The sequence below is a fragment of the Terrapene carolina genome, unplaced genomic scaffold (genome assembly GCF_002925995.2).
Source record: "Terrapene carolina triunguis isolate 2854851 unplaced genomic scaffold, T_m_triunguis-2.0 Scaffold495, whole genome shotgun sequence".
NCBI classification, from domain to species: domain Eukaryota; kingdom Metazoa; phylum Chordata; order Testudines; family Emydidae; genus Terrapene; species Terrapene triunguis.
The window spans coordinates 1,936,432-1,964,416 of NW_020664846.1; the positions used below are offsets into that span (position 1 = coordinate 1,936,432).

Genomic DNA, 27,985 nt, shown 5'->3' on the forward strand with positions numbered 1-27,985 from the left:
ACTGCTGTGTGTCCCTGTTGTAGCCTCTGTCCATCATACCCGGCACGATTTTGGCAAATATATATATTAGCATTTCTTCTTTTTGTTCGGAGTTCTGCCTGCACAGATTCTTCTCCCCATACAACAATCAGATCCAGTGTCTCCCATTTGCTCCATGCTGGAGCTCGTTTGCAATTCTGGGGTGGGACTGCATGGTCACCTGTGCTGCTGAGTTCGCCACGCTGACCAAACAGGAAATGAAATTCAAAAGTTCCCCGGGCTTTTCCTGGGTACCTGACTAGTGCATCGGAGTTGAAAGTGCTGTCCAGAGTGGTCACATTGGAGCACTCTGGGATAGCTCCTGGAGGCCAATAATGTCCATTTGTGTCAGCACTGCCCCAAATTCGACCCAGCAAGGTCGATTTTAGCGCTACTCCCCTCACCGGGGAGGAGTAAAAAAAAAAAAAAAAAATCGATTTTAAGAGCCCTTTAGGTCAAACGAACGGGGTTGCTTGTGTAGCAGCCCCGATTTTCATTATAAAAATCGACCTAACGGCTACATTCAACCTAACCTTGTAGTGTAGACCAGGGCTCAGTCTTTAAGGCAGAGTGTGGTAGATGGACCCAGGACCTCCCACTCCACTCAGGGCCCAGCGCTGGGCCCTGAGTAAGTCAATCCCAGAGAAGGGGACTTGCAAATCTATCTCCACTGCTACAGTGATCAATGGCTCGCAGGGCTGCCCAGAGGATTCAGGGGGCCTGGGGCAAAGCAATTTTGGAGGCCCCTTCCATTAAAAAAAAAAAGTAGAAAAAGAAAAGTTGCAATACTATAGAATACTATATTCTTGTGGGGGCCCCTGCGGTGCCCGGGGCAAATTGCCCCACTTGCCCCTCCCTCTGGGCAGCCCTGATGTCTAGTTGGCAGCCGGTATCAAGTGGAGTGCCCCAGGGGTCGGTCCTGGGGCCGGTTTTATTCAACACCATCTTTATTAATGATCTGGATGATGGGATGGATTGCACCCTCAGCAAGTTTCCAGAGGACACTAAGCTGGGGGGAGAGGTAGATACGCTGGAGGGTAGGGATAGGGTCCAGAGTGACCTAGACAAATTGGAGGATTGGGCCAAAAGAAATCTGATGAGGTTCAACAAGGACAAGTATAGAGTCCTGCATTTAGGACAGAAGAATCCCATGCACTGCTACAGGCTGGGGACCGACTGGCTAAGCAGCAGTTCTGTAGAAAAGGACCTGGGGATTACAATGGATGCGAAGCTGGATATGAGTCAGCAGTGTGCCCTTGTTGCCAAGAAGGCTAATGGCATATTGGGCTGCATTAGTAGGAGCATAGCCAGCAGATCGAGAGAAGTGATTATTCCCCTCTATTCGGCACTGGTGAGGCCTCAGCTGGAGTGTTGCATCCAGTTTTGGGCCCCCCACTACAGAAAGGATGTGGACAAATTGGCTGGGATGATTTAGTTGGTGTTGGTCCTGCTTTGAGCAGGGGGTTAGACTAGATGACTTCCTAAGGTGTCTTCCAACCCTAATCTTCTATGAATGATCAACACCTCCCACAACACACCTTTCAGGATCCATCACAACATGTGCACTAAATGCCCTAACAACAACATGATGGGTGAAACCAGACAATTACTACACTCTGGAATGAACTCAGACAGAAAAATGATAAGACAAAAAATACCCTATCACCTGTAGGCAAACATGTCATAAAACAACCACTCCATAATCTGACCTATCTGAAAGAAACTTAAAGTCATAATTTTGCTGGACATGAAAAATCATGGACTGATTAGAGACTGTAGATGTGTGGCTTATTTAGGATTACTGTACTTTAGGGCCCCAAAAATACGGGGAGCTGGGGGAGGGAAAAGGGATGGCAGAGCTGCAGGGGATCCCTGCAGCACGGGTACTCACTGGAGGGGGAGTGCTCCCTGTCATGGTGGCAAGGTGACTGGCTCAAGCCAAGGACTCAGCGACAGTTGTCAATCAGCACCTCCCAGTGGGACTCCCTCACCAGGGCTGGGAGCTGTGGGGCCTAGCCGGGCAGGATCCAGCAGCTGGGACTGCAGCGGGATGCACCAATCAGGAAGCAGACCAATGGGGCTCTGTCTGCACTGCAAAAATCCCGGACATTGCCTGTTACTTGAAAAAAAAAAAAAAAAAATCCACCCAGGCGGAGCCTCAAAAAAGAAGCCATATATGGTAACCCTAGCTTCTTACAACCATCTATACCACACTAACACTACCCCTCATGCCTTTCTCCCCTCCCTTCAAATACTATTGATGTAAACAGTCCACTCCACCTTGTATGTAGCGGTGACACTGGGAGTCCCTTTCCCAGACCTGAAGAGCTCAATGTAAGCTCCAAAGCTTCTCTCTCTCTCTCTCTCTCACTAACAGAAGTTGGTCCAATAAAAGATACTACCTGACCCACCTTCTCACACACACACACACACACACACACACACATATCCTGGAACCAACATGGCTACAGCACCACTGCATACAAAAGATATTTCAGTTTTTCAATTCAAATTTTCCCAAACTTTTTCAACTGTATTTGGTTAAAAAAAATTTTTTTAACTTTTTAGCTCAGATAAAAACAAAAACACCCCACCAGTTATTCACCCAACTCTAAGGGTGATTGCTTAGCAATAAGCTAGACTTAAAGTTGCGCTAGAATTTCCATTTTAATAGGAGAAGGAAAAAGCCATAAAAAGTCTGTTTTGAGTCAGAGGATCAATTCCAAATGATTGTAATTGTTCTGAATTGCTTGAATTTTCTATAGCAGTTTGTGGTGAAAAATAATGTTAATTATGACTAAGAAGTGAGATCTTTTTATTTTAGCTCCCTTTTTAAAATGTACCAGTGAAGTCTGAGGTATGAAATTCAACATGTGCAATTCTTTGTAGAGAGTAGATTGGAAAAATGTTTGTTAAAAGGGCACCATGTTTTGTATAAATAGCTATTTAAGGTTTCAAGGCTTCCTATTTGGAATGCGGACATTAATGCACTGTTCCTGCTCAGGCAACGCTGTTACTGATGACAGTAAGGGACAATAGCAGCTCCAAATTTATGGCAATAATGTAGCTGAAGACACAGGCTATAATGAGAGCATTTAAGTTGTCTTGACATAGTGACTGAGGGTTTAATTATGTATCAGACTTGCTACCTCGACAGCAGGACTCCAGGAGATGCCACTGTACTCCACCCTTTAGCCTAGTGGAGCTCGGTCCCTTGAAGGGACAGACCATAGATAATGATGTATAAATCTGTTCCTGCCTTTGATGTTATTGAGCTCAGGCAGTGGTGACTCCTGCTGTTAGAGCCAGCAGCCTGGGGTTCAGTCCCTGCAGAAGTACATGGAAATTTGAACTGCTCTGAATCTCCGCAGTTGAGGGTGAGTGGCCCTGGCTTGAGGCTGGTAGTGTGCTCAGTGTGGCCCCTGCTAGGGGCTAGCTGGTTAATAGATTTTAAGGCCAGGTGGGACTATTATAATCTTGAATGAAACAGACCAGAGAGTCTCACTGAGGAATTTCTACATCAAGCTCAACTTCTAAATGAGCTTCAGCAGCTTTTGTAGCACATGTAATGATGCCCCTAGTGCAGTGGTTCCCAAACTTTAACAACCCGCGAACCCCTTTAACTAAAAAGTCAAGTCTTGCGAACCCCCTCCTAAAAATGAAATTTCCACATATTTTCTCCTTTACCTGAGTATAAATTATAGAAGCCGTGACCTTGGAAATATAAAATTTGTTTTTATGACATGCTTATTACACACTATTATTAATTATTTATCATTACAGTATTTTTATTACATTATGAAAATGGCAACATTCTTCCAAGATCTCACTTTCAGAGCTTGTATCACTTTGAATAAGCCTGTTATAAGACAAGGCTCCTATGTTTCATCAAGGAGTATCATATGTGAAAGCATGAAGATATTTAAGAAGCCAACTCAAAGAGTTCCTCCTGTACAAGCATTCAGGTCTTGAGCAGTCCAGGCAACCAATGCACGTTACAACAAAACTTAAACTTGTTCTTCATAATAATTTTAAAGACAATACTAGCTGCCTATTTAATTTTAAAAATAGCAAAAAATATCCACCTCCCTTTCCATTTCTTATAAGGAGTCTTGAAGCTTAAATCTCCTCAGTGTAATAGATGTGCTTGCTTTGATCTGCTTAGTTCTTAGAAGTCCAGGGCCCTAGGGACAGCTCCGTCCACCATTAGGGACTTTTTCCCTGAGAACCCCCTGTAACATTTTGCGAAGCACTGCCCTAGTGGGTCATCCACAGGGGAATGAACCCTGGACCTCTAGCTTTAAAACCATGAACTGCTCCGGTTGAGCTAAAAGAGGAACATTGGGGCAATGGCAGGAGCACGCTCCAGAACCTCAGTATGTGGCACAGCTACTGCAAGAGGCCAAAGAGCCACACTGGGCTAGTGTAGGTTACACCAGGTGTACAATAGAGGTGATGGTCCAGGGCATGTTGGAATCACCATATTGTACAAGGCGGGGGGGGGGAGAAAGAGACAATCACTGTATTAAACATCAGCATTAACAGCGATCATCATTAATGGGTAGCCCTGACTAGTGGCGGAGGGGAAGGGCACTCCTTCTCCAGCCCCATTAATTCTCCTACAAACCCCAGTTCTGGTCCCTTTTGCAGTGATTGGGGCATCCTGCAGCAGACTGGCAAGTTTCATTAAACATATAATGAGAACTGGGTGAATAACAGAGGTTTCACTTGGCTGGCAGTTCTGGGGAAAGTGTTAGTTTGACCTGAATAAAATTCTCTGGCATTTTTGGCAAATCAAAACTTCCACGTTTAGGTCAAACAATGTTTCAGTTTGGGTATTTTGATAAAAGCAAAGGAAATTAAGGGTTACATTCACAAAAATAGGAGGAGAAGACAGCAATGACCTCTTCTACTTAATAGACCAGTGGTTAGGGTGCTTCCCTGGGATGTGGGAGACCCAGTCTTCCCTAGAGAGTGCCCTAAGCACCAGGCTAGGGCAGATTCTGGGGTGGTTTCTCCTGTTGAAGCTGTTCCACTTTGTGTAAAAATACTCAAATATTCACTGAGCCAGAGAGAGTGAAAAGGACTCTAGTCTGGTGGTTAATGCCCTCAGCTAGGGGAACCTGGCTTCCAGTCTCTGATCCTATTAGCAGAGGCATAGAGAGCGCCCTCCGTACCCTCCGACCGGAGGGGGCCCCGCAAGGAAGGGGGCCCCTAAAAGTGGCAAAATAAATACCACATTCCAGTTTCTGCATTGTAAGGGGCCCCGCCCGGACATATGTTCGGAGGGGGCCACGTTCTTTGTTGCTACGGCCCTGCCCATTAGTTAGTTATGTATACAAAGTGGAATAGTTTCCCTAGGAGGGATTTAAAGACCCCACCCCAGAAAGCAGATGGGGGATGACCCTAACCACCAAGCTATGAAAGCTGAGACCATGTTCCAGTCCCTGCTCCTCAGCAGTCATTTGAACCCAGGTTTCCCATATCCCAGGTAAATACCCCAATCACTGAAATATTGGGCATAAGGGGGCAGGGCAGCTCCATCTCCTGTAGTTTTGTGAACAGCACTTAAATCCCACTGTGAATCTAGCTCCCCCCAAAATTATTCCTTTTGATGCCTTCAAATTTAGTTTTGGTCAACCCCAAACTGCATTTTCAGCAAATAAACTGCTCATCTGAACCAGGTCACCCAGCTCTGCTCCTAGGATAGGGTAGTGATCGACGGTAAGGACACCAGCCGAATGTGGTGTTGGGAGAAGGGGGTAGAATTAGGACTGTCACAAGGATAAAAAGTCCTAGTAATAGCATTTAAATTGTAATAGCACTTTGAGACCACAAGCATCTAAACAGTGAAAAATATAACATCTCAGGCATTTGTCATCTGTAGGCAAGCTTGGAGGCAGACCGGGTGCTTCTCTGCTCCTTGCCTCTCTGATCCCTGTCAGCATGAAGGGAGGCACAGCTGCTGGTGCAGCCAGTCCTGGTGTATCCAATTTCCACCCAAGGCTATGGCTCATTCCAAGAGCCAAGTGATGACAGATTCAATGGTGGAAGCTCCCTCCAGCTGACAGGTTGTCATCACTCCTAAATACAGCAAGCTGCTCTTGGCAGAGAGTTACTTTTAGTAACTTCTCACCGCTGAAAGTGTTGGAAAGGCAGAGAGCCTCCAACATCCTTCAGGAGGGTTGTTAGAACTAGGAACAGCTTCAGCAGCACAGGTTCTCCCTCTGGAATCTCCCCATTCCAGCCCCTGGGGAGTTAAGGTTTTTAATACAGCAATTACAAGCTCAACCACCACCAGATTTGTTTATTGGCAGCTAAGGCTGCTTGTGGACATCCCATCAAATCCTTCAAAGAACAGAAGGAAGTTTGGGGAAGCCTCCACCATCCTGTGCCTACAACATTGTTGATAAGACTTTCACTTCCATTTCCAACCCATACCAAAAAGCAATGCTTATCCCAGCATCACCACACAAAGCTGACAGGTGATCTCACCAACATTAAGGCAGAGAAACTTACCAATGAATGGACATGTGTGTTGACACATCTGCCTGTCACAGATTATGACATTTGGGCAAGGTTCTGCATGACAAAGCAAGTTGGATGAAATTAGTGTCTAAGTTATCTTTCATTTCACTGTCCACTGAGGAGTAAGTTATGAGTCTCAGGCTGGTTTCCAGTAGCCACACCATACAGCTACCATTAGTACTGGCAGTCCTAGTGAAGTCCAGTACTGAATGGGCTCCAGAAACTCATCTGTCCTCCTCCCTCAAGCTGGCCACAACATCTCCGGGTTGAGAAGGCATCAGATAGGAAGCAAGCTGTGCAACCTAGTAAGCTAGCCCCATTCATCACCACTGATGGCTCTGCCCAGCAATCGAGACATTTGAAGGTCAAATTTATTAATTTGTATTACCGTAGCACTTGAGTACTCACGCTGTGCTAGGTACTGTACAAACAGAATAAGACATATTGGAAGCTCTCTGGAGCAGGGTCTAAGTATGGGTTGACAGACCCCTCTGGGCATTTGCAGCAGCTGCTCTGGCAGGACTGACTCCCTGAGTCTCTGTATGAGGGAGCAGAATCTCACTATAAGAGATGAATTGGCCATAAATAGCGATTGCAGATTAATGCAATGTGTTGATACTTCTCCCCCCCCCCGCCAGAATAAAAGTATCCACAGAGGCAGTTATTCCAGTATATCTTGAGCACTTTAAAGTCACATACACCTTATTCTGGAAAGGCTTCCTGCTGCGGGCAAGCCTTAGTATAGAATATCAGGGTTAGAGGGGACCTCAGGAGGTATCTAGTCCAACCCCCTGCTCAAAGCAGGACCAATCCCCAACTAAATCAATTGTTAATAGTAATTTTTTAAAATGCATTTTAGTACTTCTCAGCCATATAGCAACACGTGCTAGTATAATTCTTCCTATTTATGGAGAATGGCAGCATAAGGGGTTAAATAGCAGTCGAACCTTGTCCAAAGCAACTCAGTGGGAGAGCAGAAGTCCTAACTGCAAATCCCCTACTCTAAGCACTAGATCACATTAGGAACTAGGCAACGCCTGTCTCCTTTCAGTAGTGACTAAGCTATTCAGCTTGATTTCCCCCCCCCCCCCCCCAAGAATGCTTGGAAAGGCAGCTGCTAGACATCAAGTGGGACTCAAGTTTCCCCTCCCTCTGCTGACTCACCCCCTCCAGGTCCTACACTCTGTTTAGAGCCACTGTCAAACTGTGGTAGTTGAAAATACTTCCTCACTATTTAGGTTGCTTGAATGGCAAGGGGCTGGCCTACCCCCAGCACCCCACTATCAAAGCCACTTCCTCCTGGATAGTGGAGCACAAGTGGCCTCAAGAGCTGCACTGCTTTAGTTAGCATACCAGCAACAGATACCTGCAAAGAGACGGAAGGTGTACATGGCACCTCTGCAGCCTCTTTTGGTTCAGGAGAGAAGGAGCCCTATGACTTGCATGACTTAGAGAGCCTCCTGTACTTTACAACCAGAGTACCAACCCAGAGGTGTGTGTGCAGGGATGCTTCCTGCCTCAACTAAAGAGGCATTTCAGTAACTGATCCTCACAAAGCAGCAATAGTTACAAGTACTTTATTATACATTAAACCTTCACAAGCATTAAAAACCATTACATATTAATAAGAGTTCATTTACAGCCAGTGGACTTAGTCACAGCTTTGATGGTCTCACACCTATCTTGCTTGGAGAGCTCATGCAGAAGCACTAACTTCATTGCAGCATGGACCTCCCTGCAGGTAATGAGGCTTCTCTTGTTGTAGAGAGACAACCTGGCAGCTTCTAATGCAACTTTCCCAAACAACTGTGGTTTATCCAGAGAATTTATGACATCAGCAATCCAGCAGGAGACCCCCGAGACTTGATGAGTCTGCCAGAGAAGGAGCATTAATGTCAAGTCACTTGCTTAGAAGTGCACTATTTAGTGGCAAGTTCAGCAACACACCACTAGTCCTAAAGCAGCCTATCGAATTGTTAGATCAGGGTCTCGGTTAATGCATAGAAGCCAGGAGTTCAAAGAGCTTTCATACAGATGAATTAAGGTTGCTTACCACTGGCTTATACCCTTCCAGAGTGCAAAACCAAGACTTAAGCTCATGAAAGCCTACACCACATGCTGCCATTCTCCCACCTCCTGTCACTGCCCTCAAGATGATAGCACAGCGCACTAACTCTCCAAGACACACATCAGCATTGTCAGGGAAACAAGTTTCAAGAACCTTCCTAGCTTTTAGTAGCCGGGGGGACCACTGCAGTCACAGTCTGACCTCCCACATGACAGCCCATAAGCAGGGATCTTGGGGCATTGTAGTTGCAAGTCTCTGCCTGCTATGCTGAGCACACAGAAAGCGGAAGGTTTTCTAAGCTATGGGTAAGGGTTTGTTGCATTTCCTGTGCCTGTTCCACATGGGCAGAATTAGGGTTGCATGGGAGGAGTTAGACCAGGAAACAGATAGTTAAGGTGAGGTTTAAGTTTGATTTCCTTGGTATGGAATGGTAAGAGGCAAAGTTCAGCAACCTCTATTCACCTTTAACGAATCAGCTCTTGAAGGAGCCAAAAAGCATGTCACAGACTAGTCAAGTAGTTCAGGTGACCCACCAAAACTGGTGTTCTCAACTTGGAGTCAGTCAAACCTCTCAACTTCTCCCACTTCCCTCCCCAAAGCAGGGGATGCCATTATATTAGTCTGGCTAACTGCTGTGCAGGCAATTAAATGTCTAATCCATGCTTGTTAGAAAAGTGCAGCTGTGGGTATCTCCTACATTATGGGTAGAGTACTCACTGTAGTAACACATCAAAGCTTAAGTTACCACTCCAGAAGCCTGGTAGTATTTAACCAAATCCCAGCCCAAGTTGCTTAACAAAATGGAGAGGAGCAGAGTCTAGATGTGCAAGTACCAGCCTGGTCTTAGAGTGGTCTATCGGGACAGCAGGCTGCAACAAGGTTGTACAGGCCTCACTAGAAATGAGACTGTAGGTACTTTATACTGAACAGGAGTCATTAAAAGGGCTGGTCCCAGGTGTTTTACCATCTAGAGCAGAAGGCATTTTCAGAGCCTCCCCACCCTCTGAGCAGCAAGTAAAAAGAGACTAAGCAATAAAAGTGTCCTCTCCACTCCCAGGTGTTGATTGGGTGCCTCCAGAAGTAGATAGGCATTGCTCAGCAACATCAAATCCAGACAAGCAAATGACATATGGCCCAGACACAAGGGTGAAGATTCAGGTGTGTCATAGGTAGGATAATTAACACACAGTCAGGCAAACATGAAAGTCACACCTACATTTCTCCAGTTGGCTGCTACTTAGCCTTTAAGAGGCTCTCTTCCTAAGCAATCATAGTCAGGGGCATAAATTTATATTATCAGTACCCCAGACAAGAGTCTGAACAGATTTATTTTTAAGTCAGAAGAAGTTCTAGCCCAAAAACCTTGCTTACACCACAGCAATTTAAGACTCACCATAAACAGAATTTGGAGCCCTAGTGTAGATAAGGCTCCTGCAACTTGTTAAAGAAGAGATAAAAATGTTAGCTAAACCTGCTCTAAACAAGTCTCATCCACACAGCATTAAGAGTGGCTTATGTAGGCCAGCAGTACTTTTCAAGAAGTGGGGGGCAGGCAGAGCTCTCCCTCCCCCTTGAGTTCTCAATCTAAGCTCAAAGATAACATGTTCATATTTAAGCTCTTATTGCAGCACTTGTAGAACCAGGACTTACTTGCTTTAGAACTTTATATATGTAGGTAGAGTAACCCTCCTTTCTCTTGCTACTGTAGAGCCGGAGACACAGAGGATCTCCCCTGGCATAGTCTATCTTCTTCCTTAGAAAGGGAACTGAAGAAAGCTGCATCTCTGCTATTAAGGCAGACAACACAAAAAGGAAGAATGGAATTTACAAGCTTGTTACATACAGACAGACTAGCTCAAAACATCTCTATCCTCCTCAGAGTGCAGATTGTACAGCTGGGAGAGGAGAGCACTCCCTAGAAGCAAGACAAGCTTAAGACAAGTAATTTAGCTCCTGATTTAGTATTTTTAGATATTTCAATGTCTAGTTAATACATTAATCTGTGGGATGAATTATAAAAAAAAAAGAAAAGTATTTAATGAGATAACAAATGCTAGTCACATTACTGAATGCACTCTGGGAAAACACTCAGATAACACATATAAGAACCATCAAATAATCATAAAATAATTGCAAATAGGACATTATGCACAACTACCACTCCTTACCTGAAAGGACCATAGCCATTATAAAGTAAAAGTAGAACTAGTACCACTACCAAACCACCTATGCAATTGCACTGCTTATAATAAAACTGCAGAGAATAAATACATCTACAGACACCAATGAGAGAGGTTAGCTTGTTCTATTGACTCATTGACTTCACCTGCAGATTACATTCCATCTTAAAGACCCTGGTTTCAATTAAAGAGACCGTAGTGCCAATATCAGATTTACACACGTTTAATTTTTAACATGAGTAGTCACACTGAAGTCAATGGGACTACTCGTGAATAATCTTAAGTAGGTAAATAAGTCTTTGCAGGCTTGGGAGAGTTTCCAAGCATAGAAAACCATGTCTCCCCAAAATGCTGGGGATGGGGTCCTCCAAGGCTGTGGGATCCAGCCCCCAACCCAATGTGGGGCTGTAGTGATGGAGTGCCCCCTGGGCTGTGGGATCCAGCCCCGCAGTGTGGGCACTGGGGATGGGGTCCCCCTGCACTGTGGGATCCAACACCCCATTGTGGGGCCCTGGAGATGGGGTCCCACGGGGATGTGGGATCCAGCCCCCAATGCAGGGTTCTGGGGATGGGGTCTCCTGGGGCTGTGGGATCTAGCACGCCAATGTGTGACCTGAGAGTGGGGTTCCCCCAGGGCTGTGGGATCCAGCTTCCCAATGCAGGATGCTGGGGATGGGGTCACCCAGGGCTGTGGGATCCAGCCCCCCCAATGTGGGCCCTGGGGATGGGGTCATCTGGGGGCTGTGGGATCCAGACCCTCAGTGTGGGGTGCAGGGAATGGGGACCCCCTGGGGCTGCAAGATCCAGCTTCCCCCCCAGTGTGGAGTGCTGGGGATGGGATCACCTGGGGGCTGCAGGAACCAGCACCCCAATGTGAGACGTGGCGTTGGGGTCACCCAGGGCTGTGGGATCCAGCCCCCCCAGTGTGAGCCCTGGGGATGGGGTCACCCAGGGCTGTGGGATCCAGCCCCCCAATGCAGGGTGCTGGGGGTGGGGTCCCCGGGATCGAGTCCCCCAGTGTGGGGCCCAGGGGATGGGGTTCCCTCGGGGCTGTGGGATCCAGCCCCGCAATGGGGGTCCCCCAAGGATCCAGCGTGGGGCGCTGGCCAGGGGCCCGGAGCCGGGGCGGAGCCGCGGCCGGCAGGGGGCGCTGCCGGCCCTTGGCGGAGAAGGCGGGGCGGGGCCGCGCGCCCGGCTCCACCCCGGGCAGGCCCCGCCCGCTCCTGGCGGGCTCCGCGCGCCCCAGGTGAGGCGGGGCGGGCGCTCGGCGGGGCTGAGGCGACGCTCGGGAGCCGCGCAGGCCGGCAGAGACCCCGGCGCCATGGCGGAGCTGGAGAGCCTGGAGTTCGGCAAGGCGGACTTCGTGCTGCTGGACTCAGTCTCCATGCCCGAGTTCATGGCCAACCTGCGGCTGCGGTGAGTGGGGCGGGCCGGGCCCCTCGGGGCGCTGTGGGGAGCGGCCGGGCCCAGGCTCCCCAGCCCCCCCCGGCCGCCGGGCCCCCAGGGGCCGAGCTGGTGGGACGGGCCGGCCCGTGGGTCTCCCGCCTTCAGCAGCCGCCCGCGCTGTGTTGTCCCGCGGAGCGGAGCTGTGCGGTTACCGGGCGGGGGGACCCCGCGCATCACCGCCCGCCCCGGGACACCGTCCGCAGGGTCCGGGGCTGCTCCGACAGGCCGCCGGCAGAGCGCCTCTGGGCCACCCCCCCGCGGTCCGACTCCGTGCCTTCCTCCTCCCGCGCGCCGTCCCGTGCCGCCCCGCGTGGAGCCTGGCTCCCGGTGTCCCCGGCCCGGGGGGCTGCACTTCGTCCAGATGTGACAGCAGTTCCCCGCCTCGCGTGGCGCTGAGTTACATTGGTCGGGTAAAGTCCCACCTCGCGCCCTTCTGTGTTATTAGCCTGCTGCTGGCAAATGAGCAGCACCCATTTCTGTAGCTTCTAGGGTCCAAATAAGCCTGTCTGGGCAAGTGCCCGGTCTGGAATGTGTAGACAGTGTGTCATTCCACTTCACTGTCTTGGCAAATGCATTGAACCTACGTTTATTTTATCTCTGGGTTTGTGAATTGAACTGTATATGTTTTCCTTAGCAGTTACAAATGCAACCTACTTTTTAATAATCCTGTATGGTAGGTAGAGATGATCCCATTCTGCCGGTGGCAGGAACTGAGGTGGAGAGCATTTATGACTTGCTCATAGTCACAGCAAGCCAGTGTCAGAGCCATGATTAAAACAAGGAAATTCCTGACTCCCGAGCTAGTACTCCCAACTGTTACATACCACTGCCTTTCTAGGGGTAAATATTATCAAACTAAAGTCCTCCACTTGCTGGTATTAAACTCACATTTGTTGCTGCTCACAACTTTCCTCAAGCAGCAGCAGATTGAATTGACAGGAACTTTGATGTTAATACAGCTGTTAAGAATCCTGCTGGCAGCAGTGAACCTGATCAATGTCAGCTTTCCCAAGCAATAACAGAATTAAACTAAGAAACTGCAGAAGCACTGGGTTTATTGGAGTAGAGGAGGACCCAAAATGAGACTGTGGGAGGAGCAGAGTAGCAAAGACCCTCTAGGACTGTCAGGAAGAGAATATGTGGAAGTTAGAGAGAGTCCTTTTGACAGTCAGGGGGCTAGTGGGAGACATTTCAGATTTGTCACACCTAACAAGAAGGTGATATGAAAGAAAGCCCCTGAATGGAGTCCGGAGACAGCGTCATGGTAGGAATGCACCTTACCCCTTCCCATCAGTTTGAGGGAGATTTGCTTCTGACCTGGTTGTTGTCTCTAGAGCTTGCAGGTTAGACTTACCAGACCACTTTAGCCTTCCCTTCTGGACCCTGGGACATGGTAGTGCTCCATATGCACCTACCACCCTACAACCCCCCTGCTCTGTCAGCTAACATAGTAAGTACTGGAGCACAAGTGGTAGCTGTCTGTGATGTCATGCTGAAGGTTCAGAGTTCCAACCTTGTGAACACTGGTGGTTACAATTATACATAATATTTATTTTTTACTTTAAAAAAATCCTAGAATTTGCATACAAAAACTGTATTAAAAGAACTTTATTTAATTGCAAAATGCAGCACTCAAAAGTTAGGAAATGTCAGATTTGAATTTGCCCTTGCAACCATAAATCTGTATGTGTCATAGTCTTTAATACGTGATCTCTGAGAAAGAAACATTATAAAACACATTGAGGTTAAGTAATTTTAGTTAAGCTATTATCTGTGCTAAGTTTCTCACAATTCTTGAGATCCAATCTCTTTTCCTTGGCTGAAATACAGACTGGAGAAAAAAATTAATTTATAACTTTTATTAGAAAAGAATAGAATTTAAAGCAAATAAGAGGCCAAAGATGACAAAATAAAGGTGGTTAGATAATAGTGTTTCAAAGCGCGTCACAAAGGAGGGAAAGGAGAGGTGAAGTGGTTTGCTGAAGGTCACCCAGAAAGTCAGTAGCAGAGCTGGGAATAGAAACCCAGATATCCTGAGACCCCATCCAGTGCTCTGTCTTCTAGGCCATTTTCAGTTGGTATGTTAAGTAAATATAATGTTACTTTATTTAATATAGAACAAATACCCTAACTTTGTTAATGAGTACATATATTTCTCAGGTTTCATATATTTCTCACTGATTGCATTTCTATTTAAAATAGGCAATGTCCGAAGTATTTGTAGTACTATTTATGGTCACTTGGCAATGACAATTCCTCAGATTGTAGGAGTCTGTTATACAGATAACTTTTAATTTTCTACATAGTTTCTTAAAAAATAATCAACGCCTCTTATCTCTATTTACCCATTAATAAAATTATATGTTATAATATCATAGTATCAAATAATACCAGTGATGGAATGCTAGATGGGGAGGGATCTGAGTTTCTACAGAGAATTCTTTTCCAGGTATCTGGCTGCTGGGTCTTGCCCACATGCTCACGGTCTAACTGATTGTCATGTTTGGGGTTGGGAAGGAATTTTCCTCTGGGTAAGATTGGCAGAGACTATGGGCATGTCTTCACTACAAAGTTAGGTCGACTTAATTTGACATCCAGCTGCTGCAGTAGTTAAGTTGGTTGGGCATGTTCACACCGCAGTCATTGTGTCAGTGCAATGCATCTTTACTAGCAGCACTTGCATTATGTATAGAGCGGTGCACCTTGGATAGCTTTCCCATAGTGCAACTAGCCGCTGGGGTTTTTGGGAAGGGCTTGCAATGCCTCGTGGGTCCAAAACGTTGTGTGGGGGGAATGGGAACATGGCTTTGAACTCCCGTGATGCAGTTTCCTTCCTCCCTCCCTCCCTCTGATATCAATGGCAAACAACCCATACTTTTTCACGCCTTTTTTTGAAAGCCTGGCTTAGCTGTGTGTATGCCAGTGCCCAAGAACCCTGGACCCCCACTCAGCTATGCACTCTTGTTGTGAGCATTACAAACACCTCACGCCTTATCCTGCCGTATTTCCAGAGCTGAGACAGGAACCGCTACGTAGAACTTCGCAATGTCATTCAAGCACTCCTGCTGCAGGCCATAGAATGAAACAATTGCTGGTTGCTGCTGGTAGTCGTGCAGCAGCTGAACATGGTGGCGTGCCATTTCTGGTCCTGGGAAACAAGCACTGACTGGTGGGATTGCATTGTTATGCAGCTATGGGATGATGAGCAGTGGCTGCAGAACTTTCAAATGCAGAAGGCCACTTTCCAGGAACTTTGTGCAGAGCTTTCCCCAGATCTGACATGCAGCAACACTAAAATGAGACCTGCTCTGACAGTGGAGATGTGAGGGGCGATTGCTCTGTGTAAGCTTGCAATGCCAGACTGCTACAAGTCAGTGGGGAATCAATTCGGAGTTGGTAAATCCATCATGGGAGCCGTTGTGATCCAAGTGTGCAGGGCCATTAATTGACTTCTTCTAAGAAAGATAGTGACTCTGGGCAAAGTGCAGAACATAGTGGATGGATGGTTTTGCTGCGATGGGGTTCCCTAACTGCGGTGGGGCGATAGATATCTCACACATTCCTATCTTGGCACAGACCACTTTGCCAAAGAGTACTGTACCGAAAGGAATACTTTCCAATTGTGTTGTAAGCACTGGTGGATCACAGGGAGCGTTTCACTGACATCAGTGTGGGATGGTCAGGAAAGGTGCATGACGCGCACATCTTTAGGAACACAGGTCTGTTACGAAAGCTACAATCTGGGACTTTCTTTCTAGATCACAAAATAACCATTGATGATGTTGAAATGCCTATAGTGATCCTGGGAGACCCAGTCTACCCCTTGCTCCCATGGCTCATGAAGCCATACACTGGCCACCCGGACAGCAGTAAGGTGTGGTTCAACAAGAGGCTGAGCAAGTGCAGAATGGTGGTGGAATATGCCTTTGGACATTTACTAGGTCTAACATACTAAGCAGTTTGCTTACTAGGTTAGACCTCAGTGAAAGCTATATCCCCATTGTTCTCTCTGCCTGCTGTGTGCTCCATAATATCTGTGAGTCAGAGGGAGAGAAGTTTCCGTAAGAGTGGGGGCATGAAGGTGGACAGGCTGGCAGCTAATTTTGAGCAGCCAGATACCAGGGCAATAAAACGAGCCCAGCGAGGAGCTCTGCGTCTCCGGGAGGCTTTGAAAACCCAGTTCAGAAATGAGCCACAGTAATGTGCACCATTTGTTTGCATTGTGCCTTCCCATACCATCCCCTCTGTTGCATCAGTTTCTCTGTACCTCCCGCTCCCACCAAAAACCTCATGCTTGGAATAAATAGAGTATTTCATTCTTGAAACATTGACTTTTATTGCACAAATATGAAGAAACTGAAAGAACAAGAAAATAATTTAACCTGGGGCAAATGATATGATAAAATTGGGAGGGGAGAAACCCAGTCAGCTTTCCTGAGAAAGCACAGAAGATTTGTCCATCAAAGGTCTTCAAATGGCTTTGTTCTTAGTACCCTCCTCTGGTGTTGAGTGGAAGGGATACTGCATTCCCCCCTCCCCCCCCCCACTTCCTGGAATGTTTTGGGGAAGAGGATTGGGAATAGGGTGGTGATTGCAGGCCATTCTGCGGGGGCTGCAGAGGGAGTTTAGCAAGCTGTTTTTCTTGAAGTTCAACCAGATACCTCAACATGTCTGTCTGGTCCTTCATAATCCGCAGCATCTCATCCTGCGTGGTACGCTTGTGCTCTTGGGATGCTCTCCTGCTCTCTCTGGCCAGTTTTTCAGACAATGAAATCCTCCAGGCTCTGAACTCTGTATCAGCTGTCCCGGAGGTGTTCGTTATCTCGTTGAACATGTCATCATTCAGTCTGTTTTTCAATCTTCTAATCTGCGGCAGCCTGTCCGCCGGTGTGGAGGATGTGCTGAAGGCCAAGCTTTCCACTGTAAGGCATGCAAAGCACAAGGCAACCATTGTCCGTGCATACCCGGAGTCTAGTACAAGGTTGCTATTTAAAAATCCCTCCCCATATTACACTCAAGTACAAGCCAGAACATAATCAGAATCCCTAGCTATTCAATGAACCGGTTTGCTGTTCCAGCTATGGTGCGTATGGCCCAGAGGCTTGGGTGACAGGCCTTGTGCTGCAACCAGTATTCCCTCTAATTTTTCCCATCCATGTGTGGAATGAATTTTGTTTTGTGCACCAATGTGGAGGTGATGTGTGACACATCAACTTCATATCAGTGGGGGGAGGGCTTCAGTTGGAGGTGTGGGCTCTGGGGTGGGGCCTGGGATGAGGCGTTTGGGGTGCAGGAGGGTGCTCCGGGACTACGGTGGGGAGAGAGGACTCCTCCCCCCCCCGCTCTCTCTCCCCACAGCAGCACCTTGGCTGGGGGGCAGAGGTGCCTCTCCCTGCTGCAGCAGCTCCGGGGCTGGGGTCGCAGGATAAGCGCCCCTTCCCCAGCCCCAGCCGATCCGGGCCGGAGCTGGGTCCAGGGAGGGGTGCCGCGTCTGGGGCTGGGGCTAGCTGGGTCTCGGCCTGTGGCCGCCCCCGGGCCAGATCCGGGCCTGCAGCTGCCCCAGTCGCGACTGGATCCAGGCTGCAGCATAGTTAGGGCCGGGGAGCTGCCCTACCTGTGGCAGGTTGGGGGCCAGGCTAGGTTGGGGCCTGGGGAGGGGCGTCCCTCCCCTGGCTGCAGCAGGTCCCTGGGCTGGTTCCCTGAGCGTCTGCACACCACTAAATAGGCTGCTGTGCAGCTTACAGGGAACTTAGGATGCAACTTGTGGGAAACCAGTGTAGGGAGCGCAGGTGGACAATGTCTCTTCCCCTCAGCAACATGGATGGTGCTTTGAGACCAGGGACCAGTGTTAAGCCTCCCAAATTGCGGTCTTTGTCCGAGGTGGCTCCAGGAGGAGGGGTGTTTGCGGCCACGAGAGAACACAGGAAGCCCACCCCTCCCTTACCTTACCGCTGCTGGCAGTAGTCGCCCTGGGCTCGCAGATTCTGAGGTCAATGCTGACACCTGTCATCCAAACCACCGGCATGTTAGGGAAACCATGGTTGAGGGATCCGGAAATCACCATAGGTGGTGAATCACACACTCTATTATTTGCATTACGAGCACTTGCAATGAAAAGTTCCGCCTGGAAGCATAAGTATTTTGAACTTATAAGCATAAAGCATATAACACAAAAAGATAGGCATTAACTTCATCACACTTAACGAAAGCACAGAGAGGATGGATTCATATGGAGGCAGAATTAATATATATTGCACAGGCAGCCTTAAATCTGGCATTTCCTAATTTTTAAGTGCTTGACTTCGCAATCTACATGTTTTATGTAGTTTTTTTTATGTAATACTAACATAGACTCCTGCTAATATAGACTGAAGAGCACCCATTTATCTATTACATTGAAAATGCTTAATTTTCTCAATGTACAAAACAAGTAAAATATTCATTATAAATATTACAGATAAGTATCTCAGACTGACAAGTATTTTGTGGTCTGTATTTAATATGGCCACAGTAAAAACACTAATTTAGGTAATACTGAACATAGAGAAAATATGTATTAAATATTTAGTTTTAATATTTTATACATTAAACACAATTTTTCCTTTGGTCCTGTAAATATCCTTTATCATAAACTAAGGAGTGATAGCTTCTTCTCTGGCTCTTATTCTTTGTCTGATTCCTCCATCAGTGAGATCAACAGCCATATAGCTAAGTTAATGGTGTGATCATCTCTAACTGAGCTCTCAAGACGATCCAGTGGCAAGTTATGGAAGTTGCAGGATCCTTCCAGTTGCTGTGTGTAGCTCCTTGTAGTCTTTGTAGAAGGGTATTTAGATGACAATAGAGTTGTCTTTGTGCTTGTGGCATATGCTTATCTCAAACTGGGAATAGTTTTTCCATTCCGTCTGGTTACACTTTCACTAACTTGAAATGGTTTGTTCAGAGCTTATATTTGGACTGGTTCCACTCTGCCGTAATTCTGGCTTCTGCCGGGATTATTTCTGTTCAGGGTCACTGGTTAACGCAGGCAGGTTGTGCTCGATTTAGTTCCCAAGAAAGCCAGATGTGGGTGGAATGGAAGCCATATCAGCTTCAGTGCATACAAGGACATTTCCCAAAGGATGTCTTCAGTGGGAGAAAGACAAATGCACTGCACTGTTCAGCTTTTTAATATGTGAATTAGCTGTATGTGTAAAACTGGTACTAGTTTAGACTCCATGTCATTTCACTTCTTGGTTATTCGGTTGTGAGCCAATCAGAATTCCAATGTATGATATTTTTGTGATGTGGACATTACGTATTGAAACAGTAATTTCACTTAGCCCATCAAGCAGCTACTGGATGTTCACTTCTAGTTACTTCTAACTTAGGCTGTGTTTGAACCCCTTAATACTGAATTTACTGTTTTTATGTTCTACTTAAAATCTATCAGTCATTCATTTCTCCAACATTTTAGATTAATACTTATTCCAGAGAGTTCACATGTGCAGTTCAGTCTCTTGATCAGGTATATTTGCATGTTTTTTTTTTTTTAAATTTTGGTGGATTTTTGTACTTTAAACAATTGCAAAGAAACCAACATAATCACAGCCACCTTAATTCAAATGAATTTCACTTTAGCAGAGATTGTCTCATTACTTTGTTAGTAAATTCTTTGGTAGACATTTTAGGCTTAAGTATTGTCAGACTGCATAGAGATTGATATACCAACTAATGCTCTTTCCGAGGGGCTTGCAATAGATTGAATTCAAAGGACTTTTTAAAACAGTGCTTCTTTTTCAAAAAATGTCAAAAAAATAAAACCTTTTCAGACCCTTTTCTATATTAATACTAGTACTTTGCTGTGTTTGGATAAGTACCTGGATAAGCTACACAGGCAAATACCTGACCCTGCATTGATGGTGAAGACGTATTTTCATTAACTTCAGTGGCTGAAGATGACTAATTGCTTGAATATTGGACTATGACATCAGTTAGTGGACAGACTTAACAGATATTAGGGGTCATATGTTGGAGCTGGTCATGACATCATAGTTAAGGTTGGGGCAAAGATCTTGATTTAACAGGAGTTAAAAACCTATATTTTGCAAAAGTCATATAAAAATGGCAAAAGAAAATTTGTTCTAGGCTTCCTTTTTAAGTGAAAAATTGGTTGATGCAGAGAATAACAATGCCATTTTTGAAATTCTCTAGTATCTCACCTTTTTTTGGACTCTTTTTGCAATAAATCTGAAATAGTGTGTGTGTTTCTTTCATTGCTCTGTACAATAGGACCTCAGAGTTATGAACATCTCGGGAATGGAGGTTGTTTGTAACTCTGAACAAAACGTTATGGTGGTTCTTTCAAAAGTTTACAACTGAACATTGACTTAATACAGTTTTGAAACTTTACTATGCAGAAGAAAAATGCTGCTTTTACCATATTAATTTAAATGAAACAAGTACAGAAAGTTTCCTTACTTTATCAAATCTTTTTTATCTTTATCTTTTTTAGTAGTTTACGTTTAATACTGTACTGTATTTATTTTTTTGGCTCCACTGCTGCCTGATTGCATACTTCGGTTTCCAAATGAGGTGTGTGGTTGACTGGTCAGGTTATAAGTCTGGTGTTCGTAACTCTGAGATTCTACTGTATGTGACAATTGCTGCAATGTCATTTATACATAGTTAGCATTTGTCTAGTTAATGATTCATTTTTATAAGTAATACCTAGCTCTTATATAGTGCTTTTCATCAGTAGATCTTAAAGTGCTTCACAAAGAAGGTAAGCATCTCTATCCACATCTTTACTCCTGGGGGAATTCTGCGCCACTGCGCAATGCAGAGTTTTGTAGAAATCAATGTTTTGTGTGCAGAATTTCCTTTCCCGCACAGAAATGGGCTGCAGTGCTGCTGGCTGCCACTAGGGGCCGCTGGACCCAGTAGAGCCCAGCTCGCATATAGAAGACCCTGCCAGGGGGACGGGGAGAGTTCCTGGCAGTTGCAGTTCCCCGCATGCCCTGAGGGAAAGATACGGCAGCACGCAGGAAACTCCACACAATCCTGGGACCCAGCAACAGGCTGTTTCTCCCTCTGGATCCCAGGGCTTGGAGGGGTGGAGAGGCGGCTGTCTAGGCAGGGGGCATGGCTGGGCTCTGGGAGGGGAAGGGGGTGTGGGTATCTGGGCTAGGGAGGGCCCCGCAGCTGGGTTCTGAGGGGTAGTGGGTTTGGGTATAGGGATTATGGGTGTCTGCCCCCCCCCCACCCCCATCTGGGCTCTGGGAGGGGGCAGAAAAACAGGAAACTGGGTTGTCATGGGGTTTCTTTAACTCTCTACTCCTGGGGGAATTTTTGTCTCTCTATATTGTTACAGACATGCTTGCTGACAGGCATTTTGAAATAAATTACCAAAATAATTGAAACTAGCATGATTATGTAATGTTATTTTGATAAATAAAATCTGCAGAATTTTAAAATGTACGCAGAATTTTTATTATTTTGGTGCAGAATTCCCCCACGAGTAACATCTTGAAGGAGAAACTCCACTAGGCAACACTGTCAGACTAGATGAAAAAAATGCATCAAGTGGGTAACCGGCTGTATTTTGCAGTGACAGTATAACATTCATCTGGTCAGTCCACCCAGGAGCCGCCTCAGCAGCCAGTTTCTCCCTCTAATTCTCAGGCAGGTGCAACTCCTCTAGCTACCCACCTAGGTATGCCAGCCCTGTATAAAAAGACTAGGAAGTTAACAGACACAAACTTCATTTAGTGACAGCACATGTTGCATCCGGAGACAGCCCACCAGTCCAAAAACTTGAAAGCATGTAAATAAGAGAAAACTGTACTGTATTCCTTGCTGCTTTCATGTTACATGCAGTGTTCATAATGCGCTCCATAAGGCATTCATTTTAATCTCCAACAGATACTGAAAGCAATATACATCTTAGCTTCATCAAACTCACACTTTATGCAAAACCGGAATGGTGACATCAGGAATGTTAAGATAGATTCACTTTCCATGTGAATGGTTTGTGTGACCTTCAAATTGGCTAATATATTGATACAAGTGTACGAGGTAGCTGTTAAGGTTTTGTGGTGGAGTGCGAGTTTAAAGTTGGGTCATCTATTGCTTTTTGGTAACTGAAGATGGAAGTGAGTCCAATATTCCATAAGCCAGTGTTATCAACAGCACGGTAGTCAGTGTCAAAATGGCAGAGAATGCAGAAGAGTTTAAACTTCAAAGTTTTTTGGGTGGTGGGACATGTCCTGATCCAAACTTAATCACCACCTAGTTCTAGCTTCTAACTAGAGTCAAAATGCTCTACACAGGCCATGTCTACACTACCACTGATGTTGGCAAAATTTATGTCGCTCAGGGGTGTGAAAAAACACCTCCCTGAGGGACATAAATTTCTCTGGCATAAGCGGTAGTGTGCACAGTGCTATGTTGGCAGGAAAGTTTCTCCTGCCAACATAGCTACTGCTGCTCTTTGAGGTGGCTTTATTATGTCAACAGGAGCGCTCTCTCCTGTTGGCACAGAGCAGCAGGGCTGCCCAGAGGATTCAGGGGACCTGGGGCAAAGCAATTTTGGGGGCCCCTTCCATAAAAAAAAGTTGCAATACTATAGAATACTATATTCTCGTGGGGGCCCCTGCGGGGCCTGGGGCAAATTGCCCCACTTCCCTCTCCCCCCCTCCCCCCCCCAGGTGGCCCTGCAGAGCAGCTACATCGGTACAGCTGTGACACTGTAAGCTTGCTAGTGTAGACATGGCCTCAGTGATGCAAGGTGGGTGAGGTAATATGTTTTATTGGACCAACTTCTGTTGGTGAGAGAGACAAGCTTTTGAGCTACACAGAGCTCTTCAGGTCTGGGAAAGGTACTCCCAGTATCACAGCAAAATGTAAGGAGGAACAGCTTGTTTAGCATACAGAATTCGCACATATTGTATGGGACTATTCAAGGTAGAATGATCTGTTAACCTGCACAACTGTAGAAGTGTTTTCTTTGAGGAATGGAAACCTGCACAACACGTTCAAGAGATGAGCTGGGAGCTTAATTTCATAACTATGCTAAACACCAAAAAGAATGGACTGAAGAGACTCAATGGATTTATGGCTTATTTACAGCAATCTGTAACACACTAAACCCCTCTTGTCCTATGACAGCAGATATTACTTCACCCACCTTATCTCTCTAATATCCTGGGACTGACATGTTTACACCTACACTATGTACTACTCAGTGATGAACTACTTGTCCTGTTGTGATGGACTACTATTTTCCCCCTTGTCAGAAAGAAAGTAATCATAGCACCTCATGTCTCTCATGGTGATAGCATACATTAGCTTCAGAGAAGTGACAGATTCTGAATAAAGTGATGTCCGGGGGGGCGGGGGGTGGTGCTCTTCATGGAGTGCTAATTTACATTTGTTTTGTTGCTCCTAGCCACCTACTTGAGTTCACAGACCTTGTTTATAAAGGGTGTTTCCAGTTGCTCAGTGGTGTATCTGTAATACAATTCTACATTTTAAATGTTTCCTTGTAGGGCACATGGGGTGTGAATTCCCACTATGTTGGCTAAAAGGATCAGCTTAAAACCCTTTGGGTTATTTCAATTACAGGCAAACTTTGAGCTAGCATTATCCTTTCTTGGTACAAAAATGGTAAATTCATACTAAACCACCTTAATATTAAATTGGTATTTGAAATCCAGTTTAGCTGCTGTTCAGTTGTACTAATGTCTTTTTTTATTAATGGAGATATCCTATCTCCTAGAACTGGAAGGGACCTTGAAAGGTCATCGCGTCCAGCCTCCTGCCTTCACTAGCAGGACCAAGTACTGATTTTTGCCCCAGATCCCTAAGTGGCCCCCTCAAGGACTGAACTCACAACCCTGGGTTTAGCAGGCCAATGCTCAAACCACTGAGCTATCCCTCCCCCCTGTAGTACACTAAAAGGAAGGACAACAGCAGTTAAGTGTAAGAACAGGCATATAATATCAGGTATGGGGCTGCTTTCAAGCTCTTCAGTTTAGTTTGCACTTACTGTGATTTTTGTAAGTTGTCTGCTGAAATGCCAATTTCTAATTTCTTAAAGCAACACTCGGGACTAGTCTACACTAGAAGCACTACATCAGTGCAGCTGCACCATGTCTGGTGAAGACTCTCTATGCTGACGGGAGAGAGCTCTTCTGTCGGCATAGCTCCACATCTGAGAGAGGCAGTAGCTATGGGGGGGGGTAGCTCAGTGGTTTGAGCATTGACCTGCTAAACTGAGGGTTGTGAGTTCAATCCTTGAGGGGGCCATTTAGGGAACTGGGGTAAAAATCTGTCTGGGGATTGGTCCTGCTTTGAGCAGGGGGTTGGACTAGATGACCTCCAGAGGTACCTTCCAACCCTGATATTCTATGATTCTATGTTGGTGGGAGAAGCTCTCCTGCTGTGACATAGCGCTGTCCACACTGGTTAGGTCAGTATAATTACATCACGCAGGGGTATGGCACTCCTGAGCGATGTAGTAATTCCGAAGTAATTTTCTAGTGTAGAGCAGAGTCTATTAGCTATAAACACAGGTTTTTTTTTTACTGAGTGCTAGCAACTTTTAGTAGTGCAAGCACATCACTCTTACAAAGATGTGCTAAATTAAGGCACTGGTTTTGAACTAATGTTGATTTTGCTTATGTTTTCTGTAAGACTGGTACTATTGGTTAAAATTAATTTGTCTGTGTTGCTGGAGTCTGGAAAAAAAATCTGGCTTGTCCTTTGAGAATTCTCTCTATGCATTCTTGCTCTTGACGGATGTGTGTGTGTGTACTTGGCAATAGGGATTGGAATGATCTAGAAAGCAGTGGTCTCTTGGCCTATGTATAGGATTCCTTGCAGACCCAAACACTAGTGTAAAAGTATACAAAGGACTGCTACTCTGCCTGTGTTTGGTTCCTTTCCTCTGCTGAAGGCAATAGGTCAGAGCCAGCTTAGGGCCTTGTTTATTTTTAGTTGATAGTTTTAATAGTGTATTTTAGAAACTTTGTTAAAACTAGAATAAACAATTATTGGTTTGGCTAGCCTGCTTGGACCCATCATACTGATCATCTTATTTATATCCAAGTGTCTGTGGCAGGGGTGTCAAAATCATTTTGTGCAGAGGGCCAAATTCTATGTTTATGCCCTGTGGGCCTGGTTTTACATTTAGGACCAGATATTCCCTCAATCCACAGTGATGGCCCACTGATATCACCAGGAAATTCCCACAGAGATCAAGGGGGAGAACCTGCCTGTTATGTATTAAATAAACTTTTAGATATTGTTTATTCAGTACCTTATTGTCACATTCTCTTTCTTCCTCATTCTCCTTTCCTTTTTCTCTCCCTCTTCCCTCCCTATCTCCTTGCAGCAACTCTCTCTCAATTCCTATCTCGTCTGTTTCATTCAATCTGCAGAAATGATCAGCAATATAATAATTAATGTTCATGCTGAGAGTGAAGCATGAGCATGATCTGGGCTTGAAGCCACCAGATCTTACGAAACTCCAAGTAGTGCAGAATTTGTAGCAGTACTTTCTTGTCAACATGGACTACCACGAGTACATCGGACTTACCTGCTCTCTGTACTGGCTTCCCTTAGACTATCGAATCAAGTTCAAGGTTTTGTTTTTCATCTTCAGGGTGCTCAATGACCTGGGCCCAGAATATCTAAAAGATCACCTACAGTGCCAGGATAAAGACTGCGATCAACAATTTGCTCCTCGGGCACTGTTGAACTTACTGTCCTAAGGGTAAAGCTTGTCTGTGCAGGGTGACTATATTGCTATTTTGACTGTGTCCATGTGATGTAGGTTGAGGTTGTGGCTGATCAAGACAAAATATTGGGCTTTGAATGCAGAAATAAGATGTTTGAAGGGCACTGCTCAAGGAGGTGCTCTGTATATATGCTATACTACTTGGGCCTGTCTCCAGTGAGAACAGACTCTTGCTTCTCCTCTGGGATGAAGTGTTGAAGGCTCAGGCCAAGGATGTTTTCTCCTTCTTGGTGCAGAGTACCTCAAACTGACCCACTCTGCATCTAGGCTGTATTGGAGCTGAGGAACTCTAAGCGAAAATAGTCTATCACAGTGGTTTTCAATCTGTGGTCTGTAGACTAAGGGGTCCACGAAAGGCTTTCGTTACCATAGAATAGTAGTTTTCAACCTGTGGTCCATGGACCCATGGGAATCTGCAGACTATGTCTAAGATTTCCAAAGCGATCCACACCGCCATTCAAAATTCTGTAGGGGTCTGCAAATGAAAAAAGGTTTCAAACTAGTGGTCTATCAGACCCAAGATCCTTGTTGAAGCACTCCTGGATCCAACAAGCGGTAAGACCAGAGGGTTTAGAAGATACTTGCATTCCCCAGCTGGCTACCCTGAAAGGAAGGAATAAGCGTGGTTTCCAGAGGTTGGAGGTGATGTCCTGAAAATACTGTTGGAGCCATGGATCCAAGCAGATATCAGTGCAGAGTGATCAGTTAGATCTGAAGAACTGCGCTGTTGTTCCCTTCAATTTGGTGTCCTCTAGGTCTGGAGGGTGATGCCCTTAGCTCCTCTGCCTTTTATGGGCCTGAATGAAACCAAGAATCTGATTTCAATTATCTTGTACCTTCCTGCCTTCAGAGAATTGGATGCTTATTTATTCACAGTATGTTAGAAAAACAGCCTTAGCAGTAGTTTGAGCCTTCATACAGTTTAAAGTTTAAAACATATGTACATGACATTCTTTATTCTTCCAGTATGTCAAGTGTAAACTACTTGTTCTCCTGTTGACTTCTCTAAAATAAACGTTCTTTATAGTGAGTGCACATATTGTATTTTACACTGAGTGGTAGGTCTCCTTTTAGTGCTCATCTTCTTTTTAGCCAAAAACACACAACACACAGTCAACCTTTGGAACTCCTTGTCAGAGGATGTTGTGAAGGTGAAGACTATAACAGTGTTCAAAAAAGAACTAGATAAATTCATGGGGGATAGGTCCATCAATGGCTATTAGCCAGAATCGGCAGGGATGGTGTCCATAGCCTCTGTTTGCCAGAAGCTGGGAATGGGTGATGGGGTGGATCACTGTCAGAAGGCAGGATATTGGGCTAGATGGACCTTTGGTCTGACCTAGTATGGCTGTTCTTATGTTCTTAAAAGAATGATGGCTCTGACTTCCATGTTGAAGGGGTAAAGTGGGGAAAAATGAGATCCTCTGGCCTTCAGGAGACACTAAAATATCTACCCCTGTAGAGGACATCATAATACATAAGCTACCACTGCATTTATTTGTGCATTCAGTAACAAATATTCATACTTTTATGAGCAAGCTTTTCTTTTCTTACCTATAGACTATTCTAATCTCATTGTAAGTGGGGATTTGAATGCTTGTTTGCTTGCAGTGGGGCATGGTGTGTTGCTCATATACAATCTTGAAGGGCTGAAAGGGTGCTGGTATAGGCATTTCTTCCTCCTGGAGAGGTATGCCTGCTGCCACTCCTCCTTGTCCCTCCTCAGGCTCACAGTGATTAAGTCTTATTAGTTTCTTTTAGCTTCCTTAGAATAATTCAGTTTCTGAAGAGCTGATTTGTGTCAGCATTTGGAATGAATGGAATGAAAACTCCTTCCAGTCAGTCAAAATGTGGCTTATGAGCTTGGGCAGGTTCCAACTGGATCTGTGGTAGTGGAAAGGGGCATAAATCTCACTTTAAAAGGAAATATCTATTGGATAAGTAGCAAATAGGACTATTAAAGTC

General features: G+C 45.7%; 1 protein-coding gene across 1 annotated transcript in view; it reads left to right on the forward strand.

Annotated features, from left to right (window-relative positions):
* The first annotated feature begins 12,054 nt into the window (after window positions 1–12,054).
* MYO1D (myosin ID) overlaps window positions 12,055–27,985 on the forward strand; it is a 337,265-nt gene continuing 321,334 nt past the window's right edge. Inside the window, exon 1 of the mRNA XM_026658646.2 lies at window positions 12,055–12,210. Coding sequence (XP_026514431.1) covers window positions 12,116–12,210 — 95 coding nt within the window. The 5' untranslated portion in view covers window positions 12,055–12,115. The remainder of the gene's footprint in view (window positions 12,211–27,985) is intronic.